This window comes from Macrosteles quadrilineatus, unplaced genomic scaffold (assembly GCF_028750875.1).
Source record: "Macrosteles quadrilineatus isolate MER2022 unplaced genomic scaffold, UCM_ALF_1.0 Scaffold_1__1_contigs__length_201487025, whole genome shotgun sequence".
NCBI lineage: Eukaryota > Metazoa > Arthropoda > Insecta > Hemiptera > Cicadellidae > Macrosteles > Macrosteles quadrilineatus.
The window spans coordinates 180174362-180199821 of record NW_026542594.1 but is presented as its reverse complement, the minus strand read 5'-3'; the positions used below and the strand labels follow the sequence as shown (position 1 = coordinate 180199821).

Below are 25460 nucleotides of genomic sequence, written 5' to 3'. Positions count from 1 at the left end.
AATGCTTAATTTTGACTCTTCGTTTGTAAAAATCCGTCCATTATTGACGGAGGAGTAGTTTTTCGTAGGAATCGCCTTCACGTATTATATATAAGGATAATACTAATAAATAATAAAGATCGATGAAAAAAGTCTGCCTATGATGATATTTTAACTTTTACAAATAAAGCAACATTTTGAATAAATTAAATAGTCCGTGAGGTTGGCGAAGGACTATAGTCCGCGCGCGATAACTTTTCACTTGGGATTTTTGGTGGTCCGTGTGAATTTTGTATCGGCAACGTCGCATCGCCGAGGCGAGCACCCGCTTCTTGTCAGATGTGACAGGTATAGGATGGGGTAGCGAGCCTTGCAGCGTTGCCAAGTTGTGCAAGTCCCAAGTGAAAAGTTATCGCGCGCGGAGTATACCAACGCACGCGCACTAGCAAGCAGGGCCCTATACCTAACCCCCCTAACCTACGGCACGTGACCCATGTGTGTGTGTGTCTCTGTGTGTGTGAGGGCTGTAATCCCTTTTGGACTCCTTCGCATACCTCACGGACTATAATATTAAAACAATAGTAGTTTCCAGATATTAGGTATTTCAAGAGTGTCGAATAATGTTGTTTTTACACATTTTGCGTGAACAACAAAAAACAGCCTGGAACGCAAAACATGTCTGTCAGTTTTATGGCTGAAGCTTGTTCTTTAAGAGTTCAATATTATTCTTTCTGTGAGACGAAGACACACCAAAAGAGGCTAACGTTTAGTTATTGTTGTGGTACCACATGGGTTATTATTTCTTTATTATAATAATGGCTACCCATTTTTTGAAGTGAACCAAAACGTAATGTGTCTTACTGAACATATTATTTTGATCAAAGGAAAGTCTCATATTTTACGTTATACTAAGTTTTATTAGGAAGTTCACACAAGCTTAGGTAAGCTTATTAATTTTGAAATATATACGCAAATAGTTAATAGTTTTTTTAAAGGTAAAATTCTGGATCACACGTCAAACCCCAAATGGTTTAGCTCAACACGATGATATTGCAGTTCCAACTGAATAAACTGTTCTGTATTTTTTCATCAGAGTGGCATTTCATTTCCGTGTGTTCCCATGAATTCTAACTCTATAAACGCAGGTGAACTCCGAATGACCATGATTAGAGTGAATTTGAACTTCGACTTTCTTGAAAGACTTTGAACTAGGTATCTGAACTGGGAAAGTCTGCACCTCAGATGAGGCTAGATTGTAAGCGAATCTTCCGAATAAATGAGGAGTTTGGTTTTCATTTTCATTATCCGACAGCCCAAGTAGAGAAAACTCCTTCGGTGCTGACGAAGCACCGTTCGGAAGCAGTTCTTTTGGTGCGTGCTCTAAACTGATTTGACTCACGTTTACATCTTCGATAAGCTCAATAATGGCGGATCCTTGTTGACCTTTGATTGGCCAGCAATCGCCAGGCATAACGGACGTTTCTACTATTCGCCCTTCCAAGTAGTTCTGGCCGCAAACAGAGACACCAAAGAAATTAACACCTTCTGAAAGGTAACTTTCTGTACCTTGAGTTGGAGTTACTCTTCCTCCATAAGCGTAATCCACCAAACCTGTTTTATCCATTTGCTGGAGTCTTAATTCCTTCAGAGCTCTCTTCGTCGCTGCTTCCGACTCCCGTAGTTCGTCTTTTAGTCGTTCTACAGTTTTCTTCAAGACTCTCATTGTGTCATTCTGAGAGACTTTTTCACTGTCAAATTTCTCTTTGAGACTTCTTAAATTTTGTGTTAACAAATCCATTTTCTGAAAGGTATTATAGATGACACTTGAAGCTACTAAAAGAAGTAGTAGCTCTTTTATTGAGGCCACTTCTGTTATTAAACACATATTGAAGTTCAATTTGTTGAAGTTCAGTCAATTTGTTTGGTTGCGTGATGAAGCAATGTTAAAAATGGTTAATAAATTATTTTGCAAACATGATCAGCTGTAAATTTAGCATTTACAAAACTGCATAGAAATATTTCATAACAAGTTAATGAAGTATCTTATTATTCTTTGCAACACATACAAAAGTACCTTTTTGCTTACAATTATATTTATTTAACATACTGTGAATTAATTATTAACCCTAAAACTAGCAATGGGCGAACTCTGTAGTGGCAAGGAATTTTGGCGATTTTGTAGTAATATTTTCGTAAATGCATATAAACTAAACCAAAGTAAAACCGCAGTACACCCACGACATTCGTTGTTGGTAAACAGTAAAAAATAAAGTTTACAAAATCAGCTAAAAATAGTGTCTCGAGTTTCTTTTCACATTTCAGGTAAGGCACAATAAATAATATTCAAACTAAACATTTACAAATTTGCAACTCGTAATCACTATGCTTGCATTGCAAACTGATAAAGTAAAACCACACAAAAACTCGACTGTTGTTGGTCAACAGCGAATAGCGATTGAGGTTGTTAGACAATATTCACGAAAAATAACAGCTGACAACTTCAGCACGAGTGGTGCAATCTAAAACAATTAATACCACAATTGCTTAGCGAATAAAACGTGTTTTAAGCACGGCCACCTTTAACTCCAGACCGTGGTCTGGTAGAATTGGCAACGTCGCTATAGTCCTCGCCACCCTAAGTTGAGGCAGCCAAAGGCCGCACTAGATATACGCCGTGCGGCCTTGGGCTGCCTCAACTTAAGGTGGCGAGGACTATAATAGGGTTGTTTAGTGTCAGACGTCCCATAAGATAACATGGCAGACCGTTGACATCAGCTCATTAATTCGGACTTTATTGATTAAAATTAATATTTATGAACATAAATTTATGAAAATATTGAAAATAAAACATACAGAATTGAAAACCAAAACAATATGAATTGAAAATCTATATTGGTACCGATACATTTAAAGTGGAGTCAGTATTGTCATAGTTCAGTAACCAAGCTTTCGTAAATGTAAATACACAAAATACCATTAGCTCAGCTGCTTCCAAACTAAACAGCTGTTACGACCCAAGATGCATGGAGTAAAAGTTTTACTCGATTCATCTTGGTTACGACCCTACTTGCGACAAGCCATCCACAGTATACTAGCAAATTACTAATACAGTACAAAGGGAAAACATCAGTTGTTACTATTGAGCAAAAATTACACTGAAAAAGATTACTCAATTTTGGGGAAAATAGTTTAGATCAAATACTGATTATTTACTTGGCTCTTCCCTACCTAAACTTAATCTCCTAAGTACTAAGGTAATTGTTAGCAAACCTTATGGTTTAACAGTGAAATAAATATTTAATAATGCTATTTAGATTTTGACTAAATTTTGGAATTAGGGACTCAGTTACATTTTATCTCTAGAGGCATAAAAAAGTATGTCGGTCCCAGGTCTAGGTCTTACCATGAAACCTACAACAAACCCTTATTCCCTATATGGGAAATACGCTATAAAATACACCTCTATTGTCCAAATCGGTGAAGGACAGACGCAAATTCAAAATTGTATAAGCAAACCTAACAACCAAATAAATGAACAAGTTGTTGATTAAAAGTATTTCTGCTATTTCTGATTTAATGGCGAGGTTGTTTACTAAAAAGGCTGTTTTAATTACCAGCGCAGGGATTTTTGAGTAGCTTGTTCATGACTCCGCTTGAATTGTTCCATAACCCTAGTCATCAGATTTTTGAAGGTTCAAATTCGATCATATTTTGCAAGGTTTATTATTTGTGCAAGGTATTTTGCAAGTTGTACCTCTTATCAGTCATTGATTGGCTTACAAGTAGGCTATCAATGATTCTTTGTATTCATTGTACATGTATCGTGCTTTTAAATCCAAGTCACCCAAAAATCAAGGTTACACAATATTGCATTTACTTTACTGTACAGGGTGAACTGGACCACAATTGGTATCTCGGAAAATATTTGATTTAGAGAAAACATTAAACAGATAACTTCAACTTGTTTTTTAATGATATTAATTAATTAAAAATTTAATTTTTTCCAAAATGGACACCATTTTCCAATACGGCTGCTAACTTTGAAATTTATTTTGGAACACCTTGTATTTTTATGATCCATTCCAGAATGAAAATTAAATTTTTAAAAAACCTTTTTTCATTCTGGACATTTTCCTCTAAAACTACTTGTTTAGGAGCCATGGTTTGTTATATTTTGTTAAAAGTGACCTTCTGAGTAAAGTCTGAATTCTGTAACCCCTAAACTAGAAACGTTAAAGAGGAATCTTATCTTACTAATATTATAAATGTGAAAGTTTGTGTGTTTGTTTGAAGTTCAATCGCATAAACCACTGGACGGATTGGGCTGAAATTTTGCATGATGATAGCTTACATTCCCGATTAACATATATGCATATTCTTATCTCAAAAATCCTTTCGGGCTCCGCCCCAGTGGCTCTGTAATTCCCCATGTTAACCTTATGAGTATTCATATTTAAAGGGAATTAAAGAATTTAGTCAGCTGTTTCAACAAAAAAAGTTGGTTCTATGATATGGAAAAGCATTAAAAAGTTATAAGATTTACCAACAGGGTGCAGCACTATATTTTTTTTTGCATTTATGAAAACAGCTAATTTGAACTAAGCAGCAACAAAAAACTGTGATTCGCAATGAGAACTGTCAAAGTAGGATTGTTTACAGTTATATTTATGTTTTTCATTTCATGAATAATTTGTGATATTTTGCGAATTGATAATTTATTTTTCTCTATTGTTTAGGTAAAATGGTAGAACATTATGGCTATGGTAGATGTGTAATACTATAGAATACTGTAAATTTAAAAAAGCAAATTTTATCAAACTGTGTCCTCCACCCATTGCAATCGCAAAGCTTGAGTATAACTGCAATAAGCATTTTATACTTATATTCCAACCCCGTACGAAGGACGGGTACTCTGCTAGTAATTCATAAAAGTCTTAAAATGGCATCTACATTCTAAAAATATCATAAAATAGGGGGTGTTTCATCAGAAATTTCAAGGTTAGCTGCCAATTTAGAAAAATTGGTATTCATATTTTAAATGTATTTTATGGTCTTTTTAGAATGTAGATGTAATTCTGGTTTGTAAGGAACCTCATTCTTGTACACAACCTTGGGGTCTGATCTGAATCATAAGCATGTCTCTCCTTTTAAGTTTGACCTTATATTTTTACTTACAACATTGTAAGTTGAGTAAAGGCAATACAACTTTCTGAGTTCTGATATTCATCAATGGAACTGACACGGTAATTCTGCTAGAAAATCGAAATGCTGCAATTTTGTTCTAGGGGAATCAGCTTGCGATCGCTCAAGCCTTGTACGATTGCACAATCCCCTAGTTCAAATGTACTTCATCCCTTGTAAAAATTACGGCCAATGTCTAGTAGGAATGAGCATCGATAGTTGGCCAATGGTCATCGTTTTTGGCCAAGTATTAAAATATCCATGTTTTCCATAATTGAATTCTATTACTTTTGATGAAAACTTAAATTGCATTTTTGTATTTACTGAAAGGATAAAAACATCGAATCCAAAAAAATATTGTGACCGCGAACTGGACTACTCAAGAGACAAGTCTAAGGTGTAGAGTGAGTGAGACAACCACATGTCTATATTTTGTGAGGTGCTTTTTTCTAAATGCAACTTAAAATCAATTATATTTCAGCCATAGAACTCCTGCTCTCTAATATTATTAACTAATGCCGGTATTTTATCTTGCATAGACTTAACCAATGCAAGGGAGTGTTTATTAAATGCTAGTAGAGTATGCTAATAGGTTAATTAGCTGAGGAAGTACAAAGCATATGAAAAACACTCACTAAATGCAAATGTAACAGTTGACACATTTTTAATTTTTAATTTGTTACTATGTACAAGTGTTATTAGGTTTGTGCTTTTAGGAGAGGGTTAAAAAAACAAATACTTCAGAGAGAAATTCCTTATCAAAAGCCTTTTTAGTATGTGGTTGACAGGTACCAGGATTGTAGTTTTTAAGATTTGTGTTCCTTTAACGTTATAAATAAATTACAAGAACAGGCCAGTGAAAAACACACATAAAAAAAAAGAATTTGATGCTTTATTATTGTACTTATAGAAAACTTAAAATTAAATTACACTAGACCATCTTTAATTTACAAAGACATGATATATTTACTTAGTCACGATAAAAACATTTACGATTTCCGATAGGTAAGGGTCGACCCAATTCAAATAAATAAAGCTTCGGACTAAAATACAAACCTTACTTAAAATTTATTTATAATCAGAAGACTTTACTTTGTCAACAGAAGACACTTAACCACACAATAAAGAGTTTATGTCGATGACACCAGGTTCCAGACTGCTTGCTGATGCAGGCAGTGGTTATTTACTATTCCTGAGGAGCCATTGCTCTTGCTTGGGCCCTCACTCGCTTCTCGTACTCAAGACGGTTTTGGCTGGAAACAGAATATTTGTTTACTACAAAACAAACTTTCTTAAAGTAGACATAAACTTAGCACTAGCAGTTTTGACGTTTTAGCCTTATTACAGAAAGCCATTAAGAGCAGGCACTACTAAAAAATAAACAACAGTAGTAGTCAGTACCAAGTTTTAAGTTTATGTCTATAACACAGTCGATTCCTGAAGACCATGAAGTAGACCCAAGGTTTTTGCCCAGATTTTTTTTAAAGACCAAGACCATTATAAGGTGTCACTCGATGGGGCCTTGCATTTCAAACATTTGAGGGATGTGTTGAATCCGAATCTCGAATCCAAAGAAAAGATTCGGATTTGAGATTCAATTAACAAATTTCAAGAATAATTTTTTGTTAAGAATACAATTAATGTATAGCCTAAGGCATATACTGTGGCATTGCTTATTAACCATAAAGGTTATTGATGTCGTAATATACACTTACTGTGACATTGACTAACCAGAGAGGTAATTGACGTTGTAATATACAGTACCGTGACATTGCCATTTTATGACATTTTAAGAAACAGAGTATACTATCGATCAACTAATTTAAAATTAACAAGTCTACCTACAACAATAAATAACCAATAATGAACATTTGCCGATCAAATAAAGTATAAAGACCAACCGTTCAATTTAGGTTAATAGGTTGAAAGATGTAACCGATTAGTTGTCTGTTATTTTTGTCGTGTGTCAAAAGTAATTACTAGGCATAAGTTTTTATTGCAAATAGTAGTCATTTATGGTTAGTGTAATATTTATTTTTAAATAGTTCCTATTCCATGCTTACTTTTTTAATCACCATAAGCCCATTTGTAATTATTTTTGGGACTCGAGATTTGAAATTCCTGGATGCGACCATCTCTAGTTAGGAGAGTTTAATTTCCCTAGCGTAACCCTTAAGAGGAGGTATCCATATTTTTTAACACAATAAATCAAGTAAAAGTGTTCCAAATTATCTAACAACTGTTGATGAACATATCCGGCAAAGCGAAAGGAAAGCTGCACCACACAATCACTTGGTTTCAAACCACATGGGACTTCCCTGCCAATGTTCCAAAGTAACTACTGACTTGAGGTAAAGACCAGAAACCTACTAAAACTGCTTGACACTCGACCTACCAGTAAATGGTGTAAGCCTCGGCCTGGGCGGGATCCTTAATGTTAGGCTCATTGAGGAGGTCCTGAATACCAAGAAGGATCTGTTTGATGGTGATGGCTGGCCGCCAGTCCTTCTCTTCATCAAGCAACGATAAGCAGACAGTGCCTAAAAACAATGTAAATAATCAATAATCTTCTGGATGTTGAAATTTCAGATTTAAACTAGCCCTGTGCAAATGAGTGGAGACTTGTTTTGTTCCTCTTAGAAAGGATTTTGAATACATCTCAAAACCAAAATAATGGGAGAGCAGGTGTCTTGGATAGTGAAAAAGTTTGATTGAAAAGGGTATTTGAGCATTTAAAGTGGTGAGAATAAAGTAATATTGTTAAATATTGTAGTTTTAAATTATTTGTTAAATTATTGTTAACGTTTAAATCATTTAGGTAAATAATGTAAAATTGTTGAAAGTTTGTTGATTTTTCATCTGGCAAAAGAACACTACTACTACTACTATAAAAGGCCCTGGCAGACTGGTCACCGGTGTCTATTTTTCTCCATTTCTAGCAGAAAGAATTGTAATAGTGTAGGTTGGTAGTGTGTTTGTAGTAGGGGTCTGTGGGTCAAACTTTTTTGGTTCAGGTCGGGTCGGGCCGATAATTTTAGCTCTTGGGTCTCGGGCCAAAATTCATTATTACCGAATTTTTGTTTGTTTTAACTTCTATCTGTGTTTATAATATTACTTGATGATAAAATATGAAAAAGATTGTATTTATATATTATTTCATTCTCATGTCTTATTTACAGCTTGGGAATTGCCTCAACTGGAAGAAAGAAAAAAATAAAAATTTATTATCAAGACATTCTTTCACATTTTTACATTTTCAAATTGGTGATATGCACCAGCTATTAGAACAAAAGCAGCAGTGGTGGCCTCTTTACTCTCTATGATGTAGGGTGCACTGATGTAGATGTAGTGTAGAGGGCAAAGACGATGCTCGCAGTGAGGAGAAGTTGGCTGATGCTGTGGGAACTGCTTGGAATAGAAACAGCGCACCAGCATTGTTGCGAGCTGTGCTCAAATCAACTTGAGCTTAAGGCCTGTTCACACCGGCGTAGCTAGACGTCTGCAGACGTATTCGGTGTATTAATACGTCGCCAGTGCACTGTTCACACCGCAGCTACGTCTGACGGCTGCGTAGCCGGTGAGCCGGATGTCGTTTGTTTATCTAATATATAAAATTCTCGTGTCACAGTGTTTGTCTGCAAACTCCTCCGGAACGACTTCACCGATCGTTATGAAATTTGGTGTGTAAATTCTGTAGGTATGCGAATCGGACGTAAACTATTTCCCGTTTCGAAATTCTTAAAAGGGCTCCGCCCCAGTGGCTCTGGAGTTTCCCATGTTAACCTTATGAGAAATGGAATTAATGAATCTTAACAGCTGTTTCAATTAAACAAGTTGGTTCTGTTCTATGATGTTCAATAGCATTAAAGTTACAAGGATTACCAACAGGGTGCAGCACTATTATTTCTTTTACATTTATGACAACAGCTAATTTGCAACCAAAAGGTGAGTGAGCGTAGCGAACGAGCTCCAACCCAAAGGTGAGTGAGCGTAGCGAACGAACTTCAACCTGGAGGCGAGTTAGCGTAGCGAACGAGCTAACCTGAAGGCAAGTGAGCGCAGCGAACGAGCTCCAACCTAAAGGTGAGTGAGCGTAGCGAACGAGCTCCAAACCAAAGGTGAGTGAGCGTAGCGAACGAACTTCAACCAGGACGTGATTGAGCCATTAGAACGAGATCATCTTGAAAATTAAACGTAACGGTACTTTCTTTCCATCGGTCTGTGGAAACTTATAACTTAGGCGATACGAAGTTCGCCGGGTCAGCTAGTATTATTATAATATTTTATATTTGTTTATTTATTGTTTATTTTTATTAGTGTTTCATGAATTTCAGTTAAGATTGCCACGGTTCAATTGCAGCTTTTATAGTACCCTGAAAAGTCTGTTGATTAATGTGTTAATGTTGACAAAAATATTTTACTCTCATTTTTAGGCCGTATAGGTTTAGTAGACTATAATATTTGCGCTATATTATATAAAAAAAAAAAAAAACCAGAAAACATGCAATAATTTTGCTCATCCATAAGGATTACATAATAAAATAGTCTATGGTGTAAGTAAAAACACGTAGTAGGCCTATGTCTAGAAATAATTCATTAATGTTTCATAAATGTCAGCCCACTATATGAACCACAATAAACCATATTAAGAGAGAGACATTGTTTTTGATAACGAGATTTGCAAGCATAAACAAAAAAATTTAGTGGACACTAGGTACTCGTATGATGAAGTATTATTATATTTTGATCATATACAGTTGTCTTAAGATTGTTATGTTATAGTCTAATTTGAATGTGATAGATTAACGTGATTTAATGATTTTTTAAATTATAGTGAACTTTTGTGTTATAGTCCAACATTTACCACTTAGGTGTAGGAGGGTGGCGGTGACAGCCCGGTGTGCTAGTGCGCATGCGGCGACACAAGCTACGCGTAGCTAGCCGGCGTAGCGGCAGCGCCGTAGATTCCGTAGCTCACGTATTAATACGCCGGTGTGAACACTCTCTATGAATTACATTAAGAGCTACGTCAGCTACGTATTTCGAAAAAGTATTACGTCTGGCTACGCCGGTGTGAACAGTCCTTTAGCTCCCAACATTGTTGGGACAAGACAAAATGTTAAAAGGAAACAGGGCTTCACAGAAAACAATGCCGCATTTGCATTATTCTCTGACTATCTGACTCAGAGAGTTAGTTGGTGTACTAAGTCTGTAGCCTATTCATTTTTTAATATTTCAAACTGTATTTCTGACAACCTCAAGTGTGTTGTTGTCAAACTGAGACTTTCTTAAAAGTCCTTGGAGACTAGTGGCCATCTTGGATTATTGTTATTCAAGGGATTTTTATCATCCAAAAATATTTTTTTTTCAAATACCAAAAGTGATAGAAATTTAAATATCTAGGGCAATGTGGGATCATAATTTTTAGTTGTAGTTTTGTAATTGTTTCCAAGGGAGTAAATGAGGCTAACGGCTATCTTTGATTTGCCCGCCATAAGAGTATCACTAATTTTGTTGATTTCAAACAGCCGCTGAGAGTTATAAGAGTTATTTACCATCTCCATTCATACTTGGCTTAAAATACCTACTGTACTTTCATGGTCGCCATTTCAAGTAAAGTAGCCTACTGTAGTGTAGGCCTAGTTAAAATATCTAGTTCAGTGTGGGATTAGAAATGTTCTTCCTACTTTTGTGATTTTTTTATGAGTTATAACGTCTAGGCTCCAAGGACTCTTAAGTCAGTCCTAATCAAAACATGTACGAGAGATGGACTTTACCTGAGGGGTACACATTGGGATGGAAGAGTGGAGGTTCAAATTTACACTTGGGCGGACTGGACGGGTAATCATCCTTGAAGATCATCCTCAGTTTGTACGAGCCGCCTTCCCATGGTGTCTGTAAAAGTCACCATCAAAATTGAACACCCTGTCCAAAATATAAAACCTTTAAAAATAAACTTTTATATTTTGTACATGTATGCCTATAGGTAAGTAACACTCTCAACGAAGGAATTACTTTAACGAGTGTTCCTTTACGGGTAGTAACACAGCCAGTCTATTTTATAGCCTCTATAACACAATTTGACTCGCAAATTTAATGAAACAACAAAATAATAGCCTACGGATGAGTAAAATTGAGTAGGGCTACTTAAAACATTTTCCAGCTGACCCCAGTTAAATGGTTCACTTCTCAGTCAATAACTGTTAAAAAGCTTTTCCTGCCACTGCATGGAAATAATCACATTGCTACACCTGTAAACAGTGCGTAAAATATATAATTTCCGCCCCATTTCTCACACGCTAAATCAGCTGCTTTCACTGTTGGCATTTATAAACACTAACATTTGGTAAGCATAACATAACTTGGAAAAGCAAACACAACCAAATGAAATTGTATTACAGGCCTATAGCTAAAAGATTATCTACGTGTTATGATAAGTAAATCATTATGGTAGGAAAAATCTTGTGTGTATTACGAGCATAAGTAATTGCCGCTCTTATAATTGTATGGCCAGACTCAGTTTTTAAGCTTTGTGCGGTCAATTACAGTTATCAACTTATCAAGTGACAATGACGTACGTTGCACTCTTAATACACAAAAAATAGCTATTTTAGAGTAGGTATTTTTATTTTTATTTCTCATCACTACGAAAAATTAGAAATTTATTTTGCTACCGCTCTAAATATGGCCCACAGCAATAAAGACGACACTTCACACAAGTGAGTTGTATCAGGGTTTCACCCTAAGGACAATTATAGTGTTTCTAGGAGTGGCATTATATTATAATGCCACTAATAAGCATTTTAGGATCTAAATTTCTGCAGTTTGTAAGATGTCAAAAATAAATAAATATGAGTTTGAGTTAAAACTATTGAGGACCCACTGTACTTTATAATAAGTTATTATGAAGACATATAAATCCAAAATAAACTTACTCCTTTTTTGCCTGGGATTGCACATTCCCAGTTCATTAGATTAAGACCACCATCTTGAGCTTTTCCTGGCCGAGCAACAAAGCCCTAAAAACAAAAAGAAGAAAACTTTGCTTAGCATTTAAAAAAATTTTAATTAATTTAGATGATTAAAAGTCAATAAATAAGAAGTTATATGGTATAGCCTCTGGATCACTGATTTTTATAACAAAAGGTTTAAATTACCTGTATGCCAAACCAAAAGTGATCCTAGATTGTAGTTGGTTGACTACAGCTGTTTCGTGTTTATAAACATATCTTCAGGTCAATGTTGCATTGATTTATTCCATCCATGAAATGGTCGTTATGAGGTTAAAAGTTCACAAATAACACATGTATACCCAACATTAAAGATTAATTGGTCAAAACATAAAAACGACATCGGACACATGCGTTGCCGGTAGACGGCAAGTCATGACTGATCGTTGCTCCATACGATGAGAATCGGTACAGGAAATTCTAGAGTCTAGAGATAAATAATTTCAAGTATAAGGAACATGTTCTCATGCCATCAATGACATTTTAACATTTTAAGTGCAGGTGCATAAACAGAGAGCTAAATACTGGTTTTGAACTAGCATAAAATAATTAGCCTAATTTAGTTGACTTATTGCAAGATTTTGAAGTGGAAAAAAATTTAAGTAATCTTAATACCATTTTATAAAAACTTATAAATGTTTAATGTATACTCACAAAAGGATGATCCTTCCTCCAACCTTTACGTTCTTCAGCTAAACGAGCAATAGCAATCCCAGACATTCCAATAGATTATCCCAACGGGCAAAAACACCAACTACAAAAAGTCAATAAGAAATAAGTTTAATTTAGGTCTACCTATTATTGACGGTAGGCTACAGCTATTCACAATTCCTTATTCAAACCAACATAAAGTAATTTACACTGTAGGGACTGTATAGAAAAATATTAAAAATTGTTAAGTACTTTTCTATATAAGTTAAAGCTATTTTAATTACGCACTACCAAATTATAGTAATCGCAACACTAATGGTTTGGAAATGGGACAAAAAAGTTATGACCGTGACACATACTGTATAGCTCTTATAGGGATTAAACCTCTGAGGTAGCCTACTTTTAACCCTCCGAGTGTCCCTTGTTTTGGCCTTAATGTCTGCCTATTTTTTGCTCATTTGCAAGTTTTTATTAAAACGGATCTGAGAAGCTTGAAAACAATGTTAATTATACTGTTCTATATACCATTTTGTTTGGAAAATCATGGGCTTCAATATTATACATAAAACATAAGGAAAATTTGTTTCAAAAAAATTTTAGGTAAAAAAAAAATATTTTGGATAATTTTCAAAAAAAAAAATAAGTTTGCGCTCAATGAAATTGTATAAATTATAGGCCTATAAATATTTGAAAATAGCCACTTTGTTCTAAATTTTATGAGGATTACAAATATATAATAATATAAGGAAGTAGATTTGCAAATAAATAAGTTATGGGCAAAAAACAGATTTCAGTACATAGCGTTTAGCTAAGAATGCATAGCCTAACCATAGCTAAGAATCTGGCTGATAATTTACATCAATATCACTAAACCTACTTCTTCAGGATCATCAACCAGCCCTTCAAAATCACTTAAATCTTCTTATAATGCACCACGTATATCACTACTTTTGATTTTTAACACTAAAACAATGGTAAACGTAATAAAACACATCAGTCATCGGTCCGAGGATAACCAAGCTGTTTGCAAATACGCACGTCAGCTGTCTGCTACAATATTTTCGGAACTAATATGAATAGCGCTTAGAGACAGACCTCCGGAGAAAGCTCTGAATCTGTAAAATAAAACAATACCTAACTCGATCCAGTTCAATCCGATTTTGTCAGTCATAGAGCCTTCGCCGTAAACAGTGTTTGTGAGTCGCTGCAGCGACACAAAACACTACACAAAGCAATATAGCATATTTTCAGCCCGAGCACATTTGATTTGATTTGTTATCCGTGCGGCAACTTTATAAAATCGTAAAGTGAGTTACGATTTTGAGAACTGATTATCTTATCGCAAGAGTAAACAAACAACGCAACTTGAAGGGGGGCAGTGGAGGGGGGTTAACGACTCCAAGGTCAAGATTAAGATAGTTTTGGTGACTCAACCCTCCAGTTAGAGGCTATAAATAAACATACTGTCTCGTAGCAAAATGGTTACTTGTAAATTTTAATTCGACAAAAAGTTCTGTACTGTATTACGATGGATTGGTAAAGCATCAATTAATACATTACAGTACTAAAGTTAATAAAATAAAAAAATGTATTGATTCTTGCCTATTACTGTAGCCTACTATAATCTATTCCACCGAAAGTAGGCCTATTTGACACAACTGTGTTTTGTGTTTATTTGTGACTTAGATAAGAGTAGCTTATTTTATAAATAATGCAAGTATGACTTAAAAATAATGATTATATAATTCCAAATGAATAACTATGTTATGTTATGTTCCTTCATTATGTTATGATTTTAGGGATTGCCCGTTTTAACCAACCTTTTGACTTATCCGACCAAGGCCCGGTCCCATTATGGTCAGTTAAGAGGGGGGTCTACTGTACTAGGCTACTCTAAAGCTAACAATAGTAGCCAAGGTTTCCAGGGTCTAGAAAGCAGAGGTTTGTAATTGTATGATTCCTTCGGTTTAACTGATTAGGTTATTGTAATAGACTTAAAGGCATCATCACCCTCTAAAAAAGGACAAAGCATGTCCTTTTTTTGGCTGCTTCCAATATTTGTTGTGGCTGAATTAGGGAAAAAGTGTTTTCTTGTAGTTTAAACATGTAATATAATGTTTATCTCAAATAGATAGATAGGCTACTGTTTTAAGGGTAATAAAACAAATATTTTTACAAAGGGATTCGGAAATAATGTTCAACTATGTCCCTAAGGCAGAAGAATGGTGCAGCAACTTTTTTATTAGTGTAGGCTTAATGATAAAATACCCCCGCCGCAGAAAACCTGCAGACAAAGCGAATTTCCATTTGCCTAATTGGATTTACACTAAAACATCTCCTTAAAAATATCACATTTACATATTCCCTATTTAAATAACATTAGTTTAACGAGTACTTAGGTTGGCTGCAACAGGGAGGGTAAAAAGGTGTTTTTTTTGTAAAATTTAATAGTTTAGTATGAAATGAATGCATTTTCCAAATTTGATCGAAAATTTGTTCATAAACAAGCAAACTACAACGATTTACTTAACTTATCCTCCATAAGAATAGCCTAACATGGGAATTTTAAATTTAGATTTTTTAAATTTTCTCCGTAACCATTAGGCGCATAATAACACTTCAATTTACTAGAAATTATTTGTCTTTTAAAGCTCTACAAAATGGTTTGAAAAGAAATTGCTAAATTTTAAGTTTTTAGGGTCAAAAATGGGAAAAACCAATCTTTACCCCATAAAACCCCCTATAAACCCCTGTTCCCATAGTCCGATCATGCTGGTTCGCGAACTCGTTCGAATAAACGTAGGTTTACACGTTTGTACCAAATTTCATCAAAATCGGATGATTTTTGCTCGAGATATCGCGCTAACGGACACATATATAAACGGATGGTATTTTTGGTCTCTAGGGACCTCAAAACAAAAAAGTAAATCTGTCCCTGGTCCAGGTCTTACCATGAGTACTACGGTAATAGCTTATTCCCTATAGGGTAAATTCGCTAAATGTTCCAAAGGATTCAGTCAATAACGTCGGCCAAAACGGCTGATCAATAAACCATGTTTCAGATTAAAAGCCTGTGGCCGTTATGTTTACAACACTACCCGTTCGCAGAATGTCTGACCGTTGTTTACATCTTGTCATTTATCTAACACACCCCAGCCACCCATCCACACCTTCTCACATTCTTTCTGTAGTCATTGATTGGCATTTGTGTATTTAAGTTGTTTCAAATTAAATTCTCTTTAAGGTAATTAATTAATTATAATGAAAATTTTTTTTACCTTTAGTGTTCAGAAGGCAACTATATGTGGCCACGAGATCCGTTATGTGACGAATTGTAATATATACGAAGCAACGTGCCTATAGCCTGTAATGGCTACACATAGTGGCCTACTACTCTTGTTTACGCCTTAAGCTTGGGTTTAAATACCGTGTTGCGAGCCTTTTAATTCCAAATCACTGATCTAACTTACAATGTCTCAAACTGTTTATTGCTCTCCCTCTTCAAATCAAATCCACAGCAGACCTTCAAAAGGCACTCTGAGAGGTAATTTCTCACGGGTAACGCTACTACAGTGATACAGTGTCTCGCATTTCTCGCTGACGGATAGCCCATATGAATTTTAATGTATATTTTACAAGTTAGTTAAGTTTGTTTTAGTAAATTGGACTTGGCTAATGCATGTACCTATTTTATTATTGATCTAGCTAAGTAAATGAGTTATTGATCTTTACACGTTCGCTACTGCAATAGTACAACATTTTTCATTCACATGGACCAGCGACACACATATGCGACGGCTGGTTTCTACCCATAGGCTGCCATCGCATATTTGCGTCGGGGTTCTAATGTTATTACTATGCTTACCTATATCTATAACGGTCTATTTGAAGGCACTGAATTCCCTGCAGTGGTCTACAGAGATGTCTGACGCACGACTGCGTCGCTTGGTCTGTGGATATGATTATTGGTGACGTCAAGATAGTTAGAAAAACTGGTCTTTTAGCTTTTAGGCTATATTTGTTCAGTTATAAACTGTTCTTGAATCTTTTTTTTCTCTTAAGTTAGCCTAATTGGAGAGAACATTTTTAGGCTTACCGGTACGGTCTGTACTTTAGTTGACTTAAGTTAATGACGGCGAGGATTGAGTTGAATGCGTCGCCGCCGCCACCTTCCACATGTAAGTTACTCCGCCAAGTAGGTAAGTTATAAGTTACAGCACGCTGGGGCGGTTATGATAGGTTGGTATCATAAATATGTTTGTAGGACTTCCCTCGTTTCATTATGAATCGAACGATGGGCCTACCAGATGAGTCATCATTCAGGACACTGTGTGATTAACGTGCTCTGGTCAACAACCTGACCTTTGCCTACTTGGAGGGTATTTGGGCTAGGCGAAACTGTGACTCATCTGGTATCGTTAGATTCATAACGATACAAGGAAAGTTCTACAGACACTATAAGTTATGAGATAACCCAACCTGACATAGGCCTAAGCGCCACAACACATTGTATAACGGTGGTCTCCGGACAATACCAGAGTAGCCTAGGCCTAGGTACCAGTTATTTTTCCACTTTTTGTATGAACCTAGCCTACATAAATTTGACTAATATAAAAGCTTTATAGACCTAACGGGTACAGTTTCTTAACTGGGCTATGATATATCGATTGAAACTATCGAATTGCAAATATTGATTAATAATCGATTTTTTAAAATATATCTATTATAAAATTAAACTATCATAACCTAACCTAACCAACCAAACTTGCTGATGGTGAAAAAATCGCATGAAGGTTTACTAATCGAATCGATTGTTTCAATCGATATTAGCATATAGCCCAGTTAAAAAACTGTACCCGACCTAACTTATGATAAGACTGTCCAGTGTACAGCAATTGTAAGTTAAAGATTGATGGTGTTGGAAATACTGATAGGCCTAGGCTAGAATAGGTAGGCCTAACTAACAAATTTGTGTCTTAGGCCTACAACTGTCAAAGCTATGAAACCAAAGTTAATAGACAGGCATAGCCTATTTTCAGTAAAATGATAATCCCTAGGCCTAGCCTATGCTAGCATTTTGTCTTATGAAAGGGTATCCGCGCCTAAGCATCATTGTAGGCCTACAAGGGACTGGGCCAGAACTGAACCTAGGAACACGAAGGTCAAAGCCATTAACAATTTTAATATAGGTATCACTGATACGTTGTCTGGTACTTATTTTACGTAATCACATGAATTTCATTTAGTTCTAATGCAAACTGTTCGAAAGGAATGCCTAATTCAAGCACTAACTTAATCACAGGACAGGTAGAAACACCACAATCAGCACAACGAGGTCTTGTCAACGCATTTATCTCATATACCAAGGAAAAACTGTAATGATTCACACAATAAGCTTAATAAATACTCAACAAAAATAGTAATACACTAGGAAAAGTACTAACTTAACTGTAATGTGTCACAAAATCACAAAATTGTAGATTGTTTGAGGCCCTCCAAATACGATTTCGACTTCCGATTCTCTCTCGCTCGACGGCTCGTCGTTCCTTGTTCCTTCCTTTACTTCACAGTTCAGTTTCGTTTCAGTTTCAGTTTGCGTTTTCAGTTTTCACAGTTTCTTCGCCAGATGCCAGAGATTAACCAATGAAAATGAATGGCGGGGCATGGGCCAAGAAAGAAAAGGAAAAGAAAACGAGAAAGGAACGTGGAGATAAAGTTTAAAACAAAATATTCAAAGACGTATAAAATCCATTTGAGCATGTGATGAGTAGTATACTATCTTAAATTATGAACTCTGGAGGCCGCGGCCTGGTAGAATTGGCAACGTCGCAAGTGGTGTTGTTCAGCGACAGACGTCCCATAAGATAACATGGCAGACAGGTGACATCAGCTCATTAATTCGCACTTTATTGATTTAATTTTAAATTTATGAACATAAATTTATTAAAATATTGAAAATAAAACCCACAGATTGATAACCGAAACGATATGAATTAAAATCTATATCTGAACATTTTTAAGCGGAGTCAATATTGTCATAGTCCAGTAACCAATCTTTCGTACGGTAAATAAAATACCATTAGCTATGCTTCCAAACAAAAACAGCTGTTACAACACCACTTGCTACGTTGCCAGTTCGAAGGCCGCGGACTGTAGTTTAAGGCGGCCGTGACTCTGTACGCTTGGTAATTTTTTACTTAAACCATCTAAAACCTTTGACTTGCTAAAACGTAGCTAGCCGTGTGCGCAACAATCCACTATTAGGATTAGGACTGTGCCGTATACTAACCAACACAAGTATAGACTTCTCATCCCTTGTATACTTTGAAGCTCGTTTTTCGTGTCTAGTTCATGATTGTAGAGATTACAATTAGAGACTGGGACGGGTGGAGTCATCCTGTAATCAAACTACCAGGAGGTCATGAATTGTGGATATTTATAGGCATGCACTGTGGATGCGATACTCCCTGGGTGGTGTGGATTAACGTCCGGACTAGCAGTACTATATCCTGATAATTAGACCAATTCGTATATACCAAAGCAAAAGTGTGGTTCGGAATCCACTATAAACTGTACTGTAGGTAAAACATTGGGAGAAAACTTGATAAACATTGCACAAAATTGGGTTTTTGGTGGTTTGTCATTTTATTTCCAAAGTAGCGAGGCCTTATTTGAATAGCCAAAGACACTCTCACCAATCCAGTGAATACAGAAAAATGATGTAAATCTTGACAGACAGACAGACGGACAGAATTTAAATAAGACTCGTTTCGGCTTTCTTATGCTATAAAAACGTAAAAATAACAAAAAAAATGCATGATTCTACGCGATGCACAGACAAAACTGTAATTTTATTTATATAGATGTAAATTAGTTGATCATAAAAGTCACATAATTAATACTAATAAACCAAATATAGGAAATAATTCAACGAGTAGATTTCCTTGATTCCACCCAAGAATATAGAATTTGACAACTTCCACAATTTTTATGGTGACCGGACAACGTTTTGGTGATGTTCAAATGGGAAACAAAACAGACAGACATATACTTATGATTTGCCTGGTACCCTATACTGATTTTTATCATCCCCCATAATTTTTCACATTTGTTATCATCTCTCCAAATATAACCAAATAAATGTAATAACCATTTCCTCAAAAACCCCCAAGTCAACAAGCCCACATTATTTACCAAGTGAGCTCAAGTAGTCAAAGTTAACCTCACTCTATTATTAACCGTTGATATCTAAATGAAGCAGTATTCTTACATAAAGTCACGTGTTTTAAAAGTTGTATTGGCAGGCGCGTGGTTGGTGACTTGATTGACCCTTGACGACGAAACCGGTTATAACTGGTTTTGAGCTCCCGATCGGTGACCTTCTTATCACTGATACTGAGTGTGACCTCTTATCAGCTAATGTCCGTCGTCTGCATCTATGGCAGGTTGCAATACTGAAGAGGATTTGCATGAGATTCTAAACTAGGAAAATTGACTTGTATACTGCAAGTAGTTCTCATCCTATTGTCAAAAACATAATGCGTAAGGAGTATACTTTAATACATTTGTAATACGTTTTATTTGAAATGGCGACCATACAAAATAAGGTAGGTATTTAAAGCCAAGTATGAATGGAGATGAGTGTATGGGTGGTGCGATCTTGTAGTCTTGTTAGTGACTAAAGCCGACATATTCCTTAGACACAGATGTTAATTAATAGCCCATACAGCTAATGGCAACTAAAACTATCCGAACCACATTTTTGCCTTGGTAATAATGAATTGTGCTAATTATCAGAATAGTACGGATAATTACTCTTATCAACTGCATAAGAGAAACTGCATATAATAGTCGTAGTACTTACTCGTGCGGACGTTAATCCACCACACCAGGGAGTATCGCAAATCGCATCCACAGTGCATCTCTTGATCTCTATAAATATCCACAATTCGTGACCTTCTAATGCCACCGTCCCAGTCATATAAAGTACTACACGTATCCAAGCGTTTAAATGATTCTTTATACGACTTTGACATTCCTTAGGCATATCTTAATCTAAATAATAAGGTCATTGAACGAAAAGTAGTTAAGGAAGTTTTTACTCATATTTTTTATGTTGTCGAGTACACTTAAAATGTTTAATTAATTTGGTACTAATATGTTTATGGTTTTATCCTTTGAAGGACCATACATTTTGTTAAACAATATGTATATTTTAGTTCCCGTATTAAATATGTCACCTGAATATGAACGAAATACTGTAACGAGTAACGTGAAAATTACTATATACTACTATATACTAGGCCAGATTTAATCAATGTTCCATTATTGATAAATTAAAAATAAACCATAAAGTACAAATTCGTCAAAAGTAAATTCATTCAAATATTTATAGATTTTTTTATAACACTTTTTCGAAAGACTAATAACATTATACGTTGTGTTATTGGAGTTAAGAGCATCGAAAGTGGAAGTAGAATAACCTGTTATACTTTCTCTGCATTAACCATCTTCTGCTAACCCAGACGTTGGTTCTTCTGACCAAGCTCAGACTTTCTGAGCAATATAGGCTACAATTTGCTGGAATTATCTTCAAACTGCAAAGTTAAATTAAGAATTTTGGTTGAAAAATAACTATTTATGCACATGAAATATAACCATGACACTTTCAAATCCACGTTGATTTGACGGTAACTACTGAAATAGTTCAATCGTTTGTTGAAGAACTGCCTAATATTTCAACACTTTTAAAGTTTGTGCAGGCCTGTTACAAATTTAACTAGACGACAATGGGTTTTAATTACTAATTATTTTATTCATAGTTAACTTGAACAAATAACACATTTCATGCTAATTATGTTAGGCCCTACTTGAATGATAATTTACTTTTGCAATAACTCTTTACAAAATAAAAATATTATTGCGTAATTTTGGTAAACTGATGCTAAACCAAATGTTTGGGGGAAATATAATTTTTTGTTTCAAAACAAAACAAACTTTTATTTCACTTAAGGAGGTTTTTAAGACATTCATAGGCCTAATGTAAATCTTAATTATAATGTAATAAATTGTTAATATGTTTTACAGTACTGGTAAATATTTTTGATAATGTCATTATTACAACCAATGACAGTAAACATCTTGAATCTTACTTTTATGGAACCAGAGACAGTTTTTTAAAATTAAAATTAAGCTTGATTGAATTTCAATTTCTAACCATACAAATACATAATATAACAATATACAAATTCTAAATAATCAATGTCATACGGGTAACTAAACTCATTAACACACATACATCCCCCATTAGTGTATGTATATTCAATACTAAAACCAAAACATACCTAATAAAACAATAAAAGGACTATACTTCCTACTACTATACTACACTATACTATACTTCTGCTACAGTTTGAGTTCAATACATTTAAATTATTAACTAAATAAAATATAACCTACACGTTGGAAATTTTGACTGAAATTGCAATGTTTTTAAAACAGTTTGAATGCAATTTCAAGCTCAAACATGTTTACAAACTAACTAGCAATGTCAACTTTTAATCGCTATCAAATTAAGATCGGCCCTCAGATATTGTTGTTTGATAAGAAAACTACGTCAAAAGACAGTCATGCTATTTTTTCTAACAAGTTTAATGTTATGTCAGTCTTCAATGGAATTTAACTGTTGGAACAATCTAATAATTTAAAATTGACTATCAAAGAACTTAGTGTATTTCCTTAGTAAACTATGAATTACGTAGTAAGGTTATGATGTGCAGTAGGCTATGTTCTAGTAATCGTGTGTAGTATCTTTCAAAATCACAAATCATAATTGGTCGTGCAAAATAATAATATAACCTATAAAATTTGAATTATCGCATGCAAATATTCAAAGCACGATCTTAAAAATGTAAAAGCTAAAATTTAAAACTTTCTTAAATACAGTTGTGTTATTGTAATACTATAAACAATTTAGAATAAGGTATATAGATTAGGAAGTAATATAGAAACTAGCCAATTACTAAAATACCCCGCCGCTGCAAACCTGCCGACTAAGCGAATTTCCAGTTGTCTGAAGTGATATTCTATTAAATCTATTTAAATAACATTATGTTTATCGAGTAACTAGGATTGCTGCTGCAAGGAAACTAATATAGTGTGTATTTAGTAAAATAATAATAGCTTTGTATAAAATAAAAAAATTGCCAAAATATATCCATTAACAAGCAAACTACAACATTTGACAATATTCTCCATAAGAATATCATGGGAAATTTAAATTTACAATTTTTTTTAATCTTCTCCGTTACCAATCACCGTACAAAATCCCTTTATATACTAAATTATTTGTTTTTTTAAGCTCTTTAAAAAGGTCTAGAGAGAAATTGGGAAATTTTGTATTTTGAAGGTCAAAAATGAGAAAACCCAATTTTTACCCCATAAAACCCCGTTCCCATGGTCCGATCATTCTGGTTCGCGAACTCATTCAAGTTTATCCCGCCCTACCGAATTTCATCAAAATCGGACAAGCATTACTCAAGTTATCGTGTTCACGTACATATATATATGTATTTTATTAAATAAATATATACAAATTTGAACGAATGGTGTTTTTGGCCTCTGGGGACATCAAAATGAAAAAAGCTACTTCCCTATAGAGAAATTCGCTAACACTTCCCTATAGGGAAATTCGCTAATACATTTTAAATCAATTGTTTATTTTATCTTAACTATGGGACATAGTTTGATATGCCATGCTGTACTATTATATTCCACCCAGGACTCGAGTGAATGATTAAGCTATTTTTGTAAGGCTTCAAAATACGGAATGATAACCTTCCTGTTTTTAACTGTTGGTTCTATTTTTGAAATTTACGCTAATAAGTGACGATTCTTGTTATTTCCGATAATGGTTAAATTCCACTCTATTTTACTTACGTCTTTGATTTGGAGTCACATAACAGTTTTGTAACAAAATATTATTATTTACTTAATATTTTTATTGTTTATTTGGTGACAAAGACATAATCTTTCAAAATGACTCGGTTGAAATTGATAGAGAAAAAGTTTAAAAATTATTTATTTTGTCTCTACTGTGATAATAATTTTTATTGGTATACAATTAGACGGTAGACATAATTAATTAGAAGTTTGTCGTAATTGAGTTCACAACTGACCTAGGGTTAGTCACGGTCTCTGACTCTACGGTAAAAATTAACTATCGTCAAATCGTTTTAATTAATTAATAGCAAAGTTAAAGGTATAGTTTTAAATTTCTCCGAAAAAGTTAGGCATAGTTTTAAAAAGTTTTAAAAGTTGGCATAGTTTTAAATTTCTCCGAAAAAGTTAGGTTTGTGACTCTTTAACTTAGGAAAAAATAGTAGCTTCGTGCTTTGGAACGGAGTGCACTAGTACGGATTTTAGAACAGAAACTGTATGGATCATAAATATCACCAAATGACGACACTGACCCAAAAGTAAACATTTTGCACTATTTTTTAATGGAACTGACAAAAAACGCCCAATCAAAAATAGTTAAGCTTAGCATAAGATTCATATCAGTGACGTATTTTTGTATGCTTGTAATCATTACCGTTTCTGTTCTAATATCCGTGTAAATAACTTAACGTACGAGCAGCCACCAAGCTATAAATATCCATAGAATTAATAAGCGTACCACTTTATTTTTGCAAAATATAATTATTGCTAAATTAAATCTTTTTAAAAGTAAAGCAAATGTAAACATTGTAATTGTTTATCTTTTCTGTGGAAATCAATCAATAAAATAATTCTCATAAGCTTATCACCATAACTTATAAGGGCAGAAATCTAAGTCTGATGAAACTGAAACAGAATCTTTCATTGCATGTACAAAATAATTCTCCTATTCTCCAAGGAACGTGGCTATAGAATGTACAGTCTGGTAAAGCGCATATATCCAGAAAAAAAAACAAATATTTGAGTAGTCTATTGAAGAACAGTATCATAGCCTCCTGTAGAGAAAGCCATTATAGCACCCAATAAAACAGCTTGATAATATATAAGGAAATATTTTTTTCATGTAATTGTACGAATTGGATATATTTGTGAACTTTTCCTCAATGTGTATTAAAAAGGTTATTTAGTTTCCGTATATTTCGTAGTATTATATTTAAACTTTATGTTAGGTACCTAGTAAATCATTTAATTACATATCATATTTACCGAATCACACAATGTGGGTTTTTTTTACAAAATAAACTTACCCGTTTCAACATTTTCCAAGTGTTACATTTGAAAGCTCAAAAACTCGTATTAGCTGACTAAAAAATCGTACTTCTCATTATTTGAAGTTGTTTGCATCATCAAATAATTTTATTATTCAAATTAACGATTTGTTGTAAGAATAAATAATTTACACACCAATTTAAACCTTTATATTTTCACACTACAATTTTATAGTTTTAACTTAACAATTAACTTTAAACGTATTAACAATTAAAATTAAACATTTAAGATACACAGCATTGTTAAATAATCATTCATGACAAATACGTAAAATTTATAATTTTAAAACGTTGTAGTATTCTTACATAATTTATTGAATTGTAAAAAATAAATATAATAACCAACTGAAAGTGTTATAGCTTTTACTAGTAA

The 25460-nt window shown here is 34.3% G+C and overlaps 2 protein-coding genes across 2 annotated transcripts; both read right to left on the bottom strand.

Annotated features, from left to right (window-relative positions):
- Window positions 1-887: 887 nt before the first annotated feature.
- LOC128983281 (sperm-associated antigen 4 protein-like) lies at window positions 888-1911 on the bottom strand. Its single transcript, XM_054402520.1, has one exon. It carries the CDS (start codon window positions 1862-1864, stop codon window positions 1082-1084), a length of 783 nt encoding a protein of 260 aa, XP_054258495.1. The 5' UTR covers window positions 1865-1911; the 3' UTR covers window positions 888-1081.
- Window positions 1912-6030: 4119 nt separating this feature from the next.
- Window positions 6031-18379, bottom strand: LOC128983280 (SUMO-conjugating enzyme UBC9-B). The gene is made up of 6 exons (XM_054402518.1): window positions 18266-18379; window positions 12825-12924; window positions 12096-12179; window positions 10938-11055; window positions 7556-7700; window positions 6031-6413 (listed from the first exon to the last, which is right to left on the bottom strand). Exons 2-6 carry the CDS (start codon window positions 12888-12890, stop codon window positions 6347-6349), a joined length of 480 nt encoding a protein of 159 aa, XP_054258493.1. The 5' UTR covers window positions 12891-12924; window positions 18266-18379; the 3' UTR covers window positions 6031-6346.
- Window positions 18380-25460: the final 7081 nt, after the last annotated feature.

What these genes read in the sequence shown, in the direction of transcription:
- LOC128983281 (XM_054402520.1), bottom strand. Translation starts at nt 1,864, where the DNA reads ATGTGTTTAATAACAGAAGTGGCCTCAATAAAAGAGCTACTACTTCTT.
- LOC128983280 (XM_054402518.1), bottom strand. Translation starts at nt 12,890, where the DNA reads ATGTCTGGGATTGCTATTGCTCGTTTAGCTGAAGAACGTAAAGGTTGG. An exon ending in GGAGGAAGGATCATCCTTTT is followed by an intron (nt 12,180 to 12,824) that starts GTGAGTATACAT and finishes TTTTGTTTTTAG; the next exon opens with GGCTTTGTTGCTCGGCCAGG. An exon ending in TCCCAATGTGTACCCCTCAG is followed by an intron (nt 7,701 to 10,937) that starts GTAAAGTCCATC and finishes CATTGTTTTTAG; the next exon opens with GCACTGTCTGCTTATCGTTG.